This window comes from Doryrhamphus excisus, linkage group LG9, assembly GCF_037039965.1.
Source record: "Doryrhamphus excisus strain RoL-2023G ecotype Guam linkage group LG9, RoL_Dexc_Guam_v1.1, whole genome shotgun sequence".
Lineage (NCBI taxonomy): Eukaryota > Metazoa > Chordata > Actinopteri > Syngnathiformes > Syngnathidae > Doryrhamphus > Doryrhamphus excisus.
This window is the reverse complement of record NC_136365.1, coordinates 16,416,755-16,427,371: the sequence shown is the minus strand read 5'-3', so window position 1 is coordinate 16,427,371 and position 10,617 is coordinate 16,416,755. Positions and strand designations below refer to the sequence as shown.

The 10,617-nt window shown below is 40.8% G+C and overlaps 1 protein-coding gene across 1 annotated transcript; it reads right to left on the bottom strand.

Moving 5' to 3' along the window:
* Nucleotides 1-4,718: 4,718 nt before the first annotated feature.
* Nucleotides 4,719-8,278, bottom strand: LOC131098961 (vasorin-like). The gene has a single exon (XM_058046004.2). It carries the CDS (start codon nucleotides 8,259-8,261, stop codon nucleotides 6,138-6,140), a length of 2,124 nt encoding a protein of 707 aa, XP_057901987.2. The 5' UTR covers nucleotides 8,262-8,278; the 3' UTR covers nucleotides 4,719-6,137.
* Between the last annotated feature and the right edge of the window lie 2,339 nt (nucleotides 8,279-10,617).

The window sequence follows — 10,617 nt, the reverse complement described above, 5'->3', positions numbered from 1 at the left end:
TTCAAAATTTTTAAAAGTAGTGTATTTCATAGCACAGCATAAACAATGCAAGCGATTTAATGAATGCATTAAATTAATAAATTTATTTATATAAGTTACTAATTTAAATAAAAATATTTTTAATAAAATAATAATTGAAAATTTATTTAATTTATTCTCTCATCAGAATCAAAGTAGAATGAATCCATTATGTAACAACAATGCCCCGAGTGTCTATTTCAAAATTTTTAAAAGTAGTGTATTTCATAGCACAGCATAAACAATGCAAGCAATTTAATGAATGTGTTAAATTAATAAATCTATTTAAATAAGTTGCTAATTTAAATAAAATAATTTTTAATAAAATAATAATTTAAAAATTAATTTAATTTATTCTGTCATCAGAATGAAAGTAGAATGAATCCATCACCTAACAGCAATGCCCCGAGTGTCTATTTCAAAAATTTTAAAAGTAGTGTATTTCATAGCACAGCATAAACAATGCAAGCAATTTAATGAATGTATTAAATTAATAAATTTATTTTAAAAAGTTGCGAATTTAAATAAAATTATTTTAAAATAAAATAGTATTTAAAAAATATTTTTATTTATCCTGTCATCAGAAAAAACAGATGACAGAATCTTATAAAATGTCAAAATGGTATTTATGTACAAGAAAAAATAAGTACAATCACAAAACCATTTAAATAAAGAATCAATTAAGAATTACTGTAAAAAAAATAATATTGATATTTCAGTATCAATCTGCATTGCTGAGACACGTCTAATGAAAGCGACATTATGAAAGAAGCAGAGCGAGGGACCGGGAGTCTTCAAAGATGACAAGGGGTAGCCGAAAATAGCAAAGCACTCTTGTCTTGTTTAAAGTGCCTCTCAACGCTACTGAGAGCCTCCATTCCTGGCAGGGGTCAAAGGTGACATGTTGAGCGGGAGAAAGGTCAAAGCGAACAAGCCCTGTGGTGGTTTTAAAAAACTTCATACAACTCTGTATTGTTGTTTTTGTTTGCTTCCTGTTATAATAATACAATGTTTTATTGGCTTCACTTTGTCTTATCAAGCTAGCTAGTTAGCCACACCCGTTGGCCTGCATTCTCCTGTTACATAGCATTAGCATAAACACAGCCAAGCTGGTTGCTCATTAAATACTACTTCTGTTCAAAAACAAGAACTGTAACATTTCACCAAATGAGGTTAACAATAAAACGTGATTAACTAAGACAAGTGTTGTAAACAGCTAGCTTGTTAGTGAGCTAAGTTATTGTGCACTTGACATGCTAACAGGATACTGGGCTCACTGTTGCTAACTTTTCAGTCAGAAAATTAGCAATTGGCTGTCTTTGAAGTGTCTAGATGATGTCATCAAATATGCATATTATTAGCTTATGATGGTGTAAAATAATACTGTAGGAAAAAAGCATAACCTCGCCAGAGAGGAAAAAAAAGTGAGTTTAAACACCTCAATTAAAATGCATATTTAGAACCTTTTTAAATTAGCACATTCATTCATTCATTTTCTACCGCTTATCCTCACGAGGGTCGTGGGGGTTGCTGGAGCCTATCGCAGCTGTCTTCAGGCGAGAGGCCTGGTCGCCAGCCAATCACAGGGCACATATAGACAAACAACCATTCACACTCACATTCATACCTATGGACAATTAGGAGTCGCTAATTAACCTAGCATGTTTTTGGAATGTGGGAGGAAACCGGAGTACCCGGAGAAAACCCACGCATGCACGGGGAGAACATGCAAACTCCACACAGAGATGGAATTGAACTTGGGTTTCCTAACTGTGTGGCCTGTGCGCTCCCCACTCGACCACCATGCAGCTTTAAATTAGCACAATTGAAGAAAAAATAAAGATTAAGCTGTGTTTTTCTATGATTTTCTGGTGAATATAGTATGTAATAGCAACTGGTTTATCAATTACCACAATAATTGTAAGCTAATACACTTCATTTTACAAATGAAGAGTATAAACAGGTGGAGGAATCAGGTGGTGGGTGCTTATCAACTTCCACAATAATGTCATTGGTCTTCATGCATGCATGCACGCATGGCTGAGTCTTGCCATGTGAGGCATGCAGCTGACAGCCTGTTGCTAGTATTAAGTCTGGCCTGTTATGCTTTGCACTGAGGGCCCCCAAAAAGGTGCGGGCAGGGCCGTGTTAATCCTGCTCTGTGCAGTCATGACTACCTCTTATCACAACATCGCCCTACCTTGCCCTCGGGGCCTGGACTTGTGCCAAAGAATGACATTAATAAGAGCTCCTCAATGCTGTCACACAACTATTGCTAGCTACACCTTAGGAGAAAGTAGTATTTGTATTTGTATTAGTATTTGCAAAAGGTAAGCCTTTACTTTTAGTGTTTCTGTGATTTTTAGAGGGGGGTACTGTCATGTTCCGCCTCAGAGAACATGGAAGTCATTAAGAGTCTTGGCAAAGAGGGGACCTCTGGCTTTCACTTGCCAAATGAACGGCAATTAAAGTCAATTCAATGAAACCAAGTATCGTCTTTCAAGCGGAAAAGTGGACAGCGATTATGAAAAATGGAGAAAAAAAAACATGGTCAACTTTTGTTTGTTCCTTCATTATATAGAAATATTAGCGCAGGTGTACCCAAATTTGTCAACCCTCACGTTTTTCGCAGGAAATTCATATATTTTTACATTCTTTCCTGGCGCCCTCCACTATTTGAATAGTTTCACTTTCATTTTAAAGAATTTAAAATCACCTCAGATTCGGCCGCAGCAACATAAAATAGAATACCACTTATTAACATATTTAACTACATAGCACATTTTGGCTGACTTTGCATTATAGAGGAAAATGTTTTGACATGCTTCTCTCAAGCCGTGTCTTTGTTTACGACCCTCAATCAGAATCACATACCTGAAGCTTATAGGCTCAAAGAACCACTCTGATGTTCTACTCCAAAAATCAAGTTTATTGCTTGGTCATTATTTTCAGCTGTAAGGTAAAGTAGGTAGTAGAGAGTCAGAATGTGTAATCCATGCTATTTGTATATAATCCATGCAAAGAAAAAAAAAAAAAAAGAGGCCCAAGGGTGGGCTGGAATTAGATGGATGTTTTAAAGGCCATTCAGGGGTGACATGCGGAGACAAGCAAAAACATCCACGTCCGAAGGACGTTTAAAGCCAGCAATTAAGCTAAGCAGCTTGTGTTTAAGTGCTACTTGGAGGAAAATCCACAAGTGCGGTTTGGACTCTGATCTGACTTGTTTTCTGCAGCGTTTTCTTTCATTCATTCATTCGTCCATTTTCTATACCGCTTAGCCTCACGAGGGTTGTGGGCGTGCTGGTGCCTATCCCACCTGACTTCGAGCTTTGGACTGGTTGCCAGCCAATCACAGGGCACATATAGACAAACAACCATTCACACTCACATTCATACCTATGGACAATTTGGAGTCGCCAATTAACCTAGCATGTTTTTGGAATGTGGGAGGAAACCGGAGTATCCGAAGAACATGCAAACTCCACACAGCCCAAATAGGGAATTGAACCCGCGTCTCCTAGATGTGTGGCCTGCGCGCAAACAACTTCCAGCCCTATGCAAGGTTTTAATTGTCAGAATAAAAATGCTACAATCAACAATTGGAAGGACTTATTTTGCACTTAATGCATGGCTGTAAGACTACGCAGATGTTTATATTTTTGACGCTCCCTAGTAATAACAACCAGTGCTTCCGGTGCGAGCTAAAAGTAACCTTAAATGTTCATTTATCCCTTTTCAGTCATCATGTATATACATTTTGAGTTGCTGTCAGCATGTAAAACTCTAAAACGCTGTTTTTGTGGCATTTTTAGTGAAGATTCTATGTTATATTTACATGATTTTTTTCATACAAATTTTCAATTCAATCTTCCGGAACAAATTGATGCTAACCAAGGTTCCACTGTATTTATAAATTAATCTCAATTTATTGTCAATGAGATTTATTTTTGGAGAAAAAAAGTATAGTTTGACCAAAACTCCACTGCATATATATAGAACTAGATGGTCTTTAAGATCACTCTTTCCTCTCTGTACATTTCCTGCAGCAGTTCTCTCTCAATGCATTTATTACTGCCATATTGTTGTAATAATTGTAGTCTGAGACAGCTCCTTAAATGAGAGGCACATTGTGCTACAAATGAGGTCCACTGGCTGCAAGTCTGGAATTTATTTCTTATATGTGGCCATAAAAACCTTTGCCTGTAACAAGATTATGCATCGACCAAAGTTTACCCAATTTGGACCTTACACATGCCATATTTATAATTCTATGTAATTTTCTCAATGATTTTCCCCACTTCTTGACCAATAGAGCACATTTGAGCAAATTACCTCAAATCCACATGACGTCACAAAGCAATCATGCTGTGGTTGAGGTTAGTGAATTCATATGCATGCATGAGTGAAATACCATAATACATCTTGTGTGTGTGCTAACTGGAAATCATCCCTTGGATGTGTTTAACAGCACACTGTTCCATTTAAAACCATTCCACATCCCTAAAGTCTGCAGCATGTATGCATACGGCTGGCAACACATAATTGGATGCATGTAAATAATAACTTCTGTTCTAAGGCTACATGTAAAACTCCTATTTAGGTACAACAGTACAATCTAACCTTAAATTATATGTATACAGTTTCATTAGAACCTTGAAATGAATTATTAAACGAAATTTTTCCGATAACAAACGGCACAGTTTTATAGAAAAATGAGTCTTTTTAATACTGTCCTTTTTGTCTGCATCATTTTCTGGCAAACACATAGAAAAACAACAAAATGTTTTGACTTTTAGACAAACAGAGACAATACAAAACATGATAGCTCTTAAGCAAGCATGTTACAAACACAACACAAAAGTCTTCCAGTTGATTTGTTAATGGAGGGGGCAGATACGTGTCTGTCTTGTGTTTACTTTGCAGTGGAGAATGGATGGCGGGAGGAGAGTGGGCAGTGTTGTGGAAAAGCTGACGAAACTGTTTTTTTTTGGTTGCTTTAATTACAATTCATCTGTAATTACGATGTCGCGTCATGTTTTATGAGTGCTTCTTAGAAGGGAACATTTACATGTCCTATGGAACACTGCTGTAAACCATGTCAACTTTAGGTGGTTAACAGAAAAACATCAAATACGTGATAAAACATGGTCTTCCTGATCGCAAATGTCTTGTTCTATCATTATTATTATTATTGTGTTTTCTTTTCATAGTGGGCCTAATCCTTCAACATTCAAGGTGCTTTACATCTATAGATTTTTCTGTAAAAGTGTGAAAATATTTGGACATCCTTGAGCAACATAGTCAAAAATGTTGTTTTGTACAAGTTTGATGGTTACCTGAGTCCTGGATAAGAGTTTCAGTTCTTTGCCAACCTTAGAATTTCTACAATGGTTGAATCCTTAATGAATTGTTGGTAGGCTTTTTTTTTTTTGACGACAATACTGAATCAGGCACAAAAACATATCACAAAAAAATCAGCCTTCCTGCCATGGCATATGACAATCTGGGCAGACACAATAGCTTTTCATTCAGTCCATTTCTCTTTCACAGCAAATTTAGCTCCCACTGAGCCAAAATCGATTGGAAGTATGGAGAATTCTGGATGAATCTGTTGACAGTGAAGAATACAAGTTTGGAATCCATCTATTTGGAAGTTTAGCTCCAAAAAATGTCTTTATCATTATCTGATCATTAGTCTTAGTACAGTTTGTGATGGAGACACTGAAAAGTAGGAGTAATAAGTCATTTCAGTTCCGGTCTATCTTCTTGTTATTTATAGCGGTGATTTCCTCCAGTTCTCTTCCAAATCCAGCATGAGATTTACATCCCATTCAACAAACCACGGTCAGTGGTTGGGTCTTGCTACAAGGACTTCTCTTGTCAACTGCACTTGGTTGGGTTTCGTCAAAGTCCAACCCATTAGAAAACCACAATGTGCTTGTTGTCCCGCAGCGGTTTAGCTAATTTCCAATACGCTGCAATTGTAATTGCTACTCCTCATTCTCTGAAATGGACAATCCAGTCATTTGTGGAAGCAAAGAATAAGTACCACATTCCGATTAGAATGAACGTTTAGGATGCTAAACCACTACACAGGATTTTGATGGACCTTAAAAGCGTTAGAAATATGACGCCTTTAGGGATGATCGATTGTTATTTGACGGCGAGTGTCCTTGCATCAAAGGCACCTCATAGTCTAAGATACCATTTTGTTGCAAAGACGGCATTGGCTGTGTCATGTGACAGTGGTCGAGCTCCGCTTGTTTATGGGGTAATGTCCCGTTTCCCCCATTTTCCGGACACACCTTGATGCCCTCAACTTCTGTCGGGTTGTTGGGATCTGCGGGACCCAGTTCCAGCTCCATCCCCGCCTTGCTCTGCCTTTTCTTCCTAAGACAGATGATCATACCTGCCACCAAAGCTAGCAGCAGCACCAGCGCCAGAGCAGCAATGGCAGGTATGAGAGTATATGTGAGTGAGGTCTGTGTCTCCACTCTAGGTTCTAAGGATGTAAGAGGAACCCCGGCGGTATGAGCTTCTGTACAAGATGCTGTTTCTATTGAAGTATTAGTTCTGGAGTTCATTCTGTCACCAAGGGGACTGGCGCAGACTGAGTACGTACAGTTGGGTATCAGTCCACGTAAAGTGTACTCCGGGTACGATGCCGGAACACTCAATATCATGGGACGGCGGTCAGGACCTGAGAGATTCCGATAAGTCAGCCTGATGCCCCGAATGTTTGGCCGTGTCTTGATGAACCGATGCAGATCAAGAAGGATAGATGTGGAGGTCACCTGGCGTGAGCTGATAGCACTGAGTTCTTCGAGAACTGTATGAGCCACCACGGACACTTCCGTTGCTGATGGTTTTGGTGGTTCAGGAACATTGTTAGTGTTTTCACAATAGAGTCCAGATGTTCCTGAAGGACACAGGCAGCTCAGTTGTCCCATTGGGTCAAAGTTACAAGTACCCCCGTTAAGACAGATGTTTGCCGGACAGATGTGCTGCTCATATTGTCCACTGGTGGAACTTGGGGATGCAGGAGATTCTGATGGAAGCATATCTGTCTTTGAGTCCAGGGTTTGTCCACTTGGTGGTGGAGGAGGGAGTATGGCATTGGTATGGGTTGTTTCTGAGGATGTGGTAGGAACCTGAGGAGCAGGAGTACTCCCGCTGGGAGACTTAATCAGAAACGTTGTAGTTGGTGGACATCCAAAATCCTTGTGCTCCAGTTCTGAAAGTCTCTTACCAGCATTAGTTGGAGGAAAGTGACACCGGGTCTCTTCAGGCCTCAGCAGGTTCACAGTTCTCTCGTGCAACCATCCTGGAAACCAAGCTAATGGACACAAACAGTTGAATGGATTCTCAGCTGCTGCCAGATTTGTCAGCCTGGGGAAAGACTGGAAGAAGTCTTGGGGAAATCCCTGAAGTTTAACGCCACTGAGGTCCAATTCTAGAAGCCCAATGAGTTTCTGAAAGCCCTCTTTTCTGAGCTCACCCAATGGATTGGCAGCCAGGTTGAGCTTGATCAAACCCTTGAGGGAGTCCTGCTGTAGGGCACGAGGAACCTCTGCAATCTGGTTCATGGAAATATCAAGCTCATGGAGATTTCCCAGGGAGGCAATGAGGTCGTCATCCAGAGAGATAAGCCCAAGAGAAGACATTTTAAGGGCTTCCAAGTGAGGAGTCTGGAGGTCCGAGACCCCCAAGTCTGGGATGTTATTGTGACTGATGTCAAGAAGCAGAAGTCGGGGTAACTGAAGGGATGGCAAGGAGCTGAGTTTGTTCCCTTGGAGTTTGAGTTCCAGTAGCATTTCTAAACCTTGAAAAGCTTCAGGATGGATGCTCTGGATGAGATTCTGATGAAGATACAGTCTCTCCAGCTGGACCAACCCAGAAAAGCTGTCTTTGGAAATGTGAGTAATGACATTCGAGGACAAATCCAAGTTCTTAAGTTTGGTCAGCATCTTGAATACACCTTCCGGAATCTCTTCCAACTCATTCTGGCTCAGATCGAGCATATCCAACTCCTCCAGACCTGAGAAGTCATTTGGGGTCAAAGCGTTGATGCCATTTTGGAAGATGTAGAGGTTGACCGTACTGGATGGGACACGGGGAACAGTGTTGGACCGTTGATTGATGCAAAATATTGTGCTCAGGCCTTGACAAGTACAATCCTCAGGGCACTCGTAGGATGAAACCACACTGAAGGAGAGGAAGAGTAGGAGGAGGAGAGGCAACATGGTAATTCCAGGCTGGGAATTCTGGAAGACAAAGGAGGGAGAGATGAATGTTAGTGGTGATTTCTGTATGTATTGACATAAAGACTAGAAACAAACGAGGAGTAGTTGTATTGTAAAAATGCTGTCAACTACTTTTAGATGAATAGTTCTTCTTTATTCCTTTTATTTTAGGTGAAATTTTAAGAGTGTCTTTTAAAGCTTTCAGGATTGAAAGCACCTCCGTATTCCAAAGCCAAAAATCTGTCCTCGAGACTTGACAAAACCAGTTCCGATGTTTTCCCTCATTAAATGTGATGCGGTGTTCAGCCATCGAGACTTCTTCTGCGCGGCTCTGTAACCTCAGCTATGTGTCAACGTGACGCCAAGCAGGTCGACGCGCAAACACACCCAACATCAGCGGCCAACATACTTTGCATGTTTAGCTCCGGCAGATGCAACACAGTCTGCAGCACAGCTGGATTCAGTTACCCACAATGCACTGCAGCCATCGCTCACTGCGAGACAGGCCTGCATGAACCTTTGCCCTCTAGGAGGAGGTAAAGAGAGGGAAGAAAATGTGTGTGTGTGTATGTGGGGGGGGGCATAAAGACAAAAGGAAGGAAAAGATGTTTTGTGAATGGCACTCAGTAGACCCTTTCTAAAGAGAAACAATTTAAATTTGGCTTATCAATAAATTGTTCCCACCTTTACTGTCAAAGGCTGAATTACAAACCTGTCAACATTGGCATTTGGGAAAAATGGGAACTTTTATTTTTAATTATCTTAACTCGGTTGCACGGCGGTCGAGTGGTTAGCACGCAGTGTGAATGGTTGTTTGTCTATATGTGCCCTGTGATTGGCTGGCGACCAGTCCAGGGTGTACCCTGCCTCTCGCCCGAAGACAGCTGGGATGGGCTCCAGCACCCCCGCGACCCACGTGAGGATAAGCGGTAGAAAATGAATGAATGAATGAATGAACTCGGTTGCACGGCAGTCGAGTGGTTAGCACACAGGCCTCACAGTTACGAGACCTGAGTTCAAATCGACCCTCGGCCATCTCTGTGTGGAGTTTGCATGTTCTCCCCGTGCATGTGTGGGTTTTCTCCGGGTACTCCGGTTTCCTCCCACATTCCAAAAACATGCTAGGTTAATTAGCGACTCCAAATTGTCCATAGGTATGAATGTGAGTGTGAATGGCTGTTTGTCTATATGTGCCCTGTGATTGGCTGGCGACCAGTCCAGGGTGTACCCCGCCTCTCGCCCAAAGCGACAGCTGGGATAGGCTCCAGCAATGAATGAATTATCTTATCTCATATTAGTAATCAGCAGTTTTATTACTTTGGTAAAAACACAATACAAAGTCTGCCATGCTTCGTTTTAATTGAAACAGAATCTTCCATTGTATGTTTTCTCTGTCATCAAGTGGCGTTGAGACATCAAAAGAACTCCTGTGGCTAAATCCTGGCAGGTGCTCAACTCACTATTGCTCGTTTATTTATCCTGCATGCCGACGGGAAGCGTTGCAAAGATTAAAGAACTTGTGTAAAAGGTAAACTGGAGATACGGGTGATAAAATGAAAACATGGATTTGCTGTGCAGCAAATAAGAAATATGACTCTTTGCCGTTGTTTGGAAATCAGTTGTCTTGTGCACGGAGGTTGAAGTCAGGAATGTAGGTACTAAAGAGCAAAGAGGGGAACATAAATTGCATTAGAACATGGCTCTGAGGGGGAAATTACTTCATCTTTGTGAAGGGGGAATAGTGCAAAATCTCCACTCCCACCCCCTCAAAAGTCCCAAAAGTTGAATATCCTGTTACTTCATGCCTGAAAGGCTTAGCTGCAAAATCAGTGTAAAGACCCAAATTACTCTAAAATGCAACTGTGTTTGCGGAATGTGAATGCATGTAAGTCAGGTGTTTTTGTAAGCCAAACATTGGACTAGGAGCATGATATGATATTCAAGGTGGGACAAAATAGGTGATATGTTGTTTTCTCTGTATCTTATGGTACGGTATGCACAATCTTGCCATCTGATGTTTTTATTTAAAAAGCTTTGGCCACATTTTGATATGTTGATTTTGGTTAGTGAGGATAACAGTGGCTGTTTTGTGTTTTTCTAAAACAGAAAATAGGCCACAGCCAGATCATGATTTTTGTGACCAAAAGAAAATATCGGGCTGCACGGTGGTCTAGTGGTTAGCGTGCAGACCTCACAGCAAGGAAACCTGGGTTCAATTCCACCCTCGGCCATCTCTGTGTGGAGTTTGCATGTTCTCCCAGTGCATGCGTGGGTTTTCTCCGGGTACTCCGGTTTCCTCCCACATTCCAAAAACATGCTAGGTTAATTGGCGACTCCAAATTGTCCATAGGTATGA

Coding starts and splice junctions, on each gene's coding strand:
- LOC131098961 (XM_058046004.2), bottom strand. CDS start 8,261: ATGTTGCCTCTCCTCCTCCTACTCTTCCTCTCCTTCAGTGTGGTTTCA.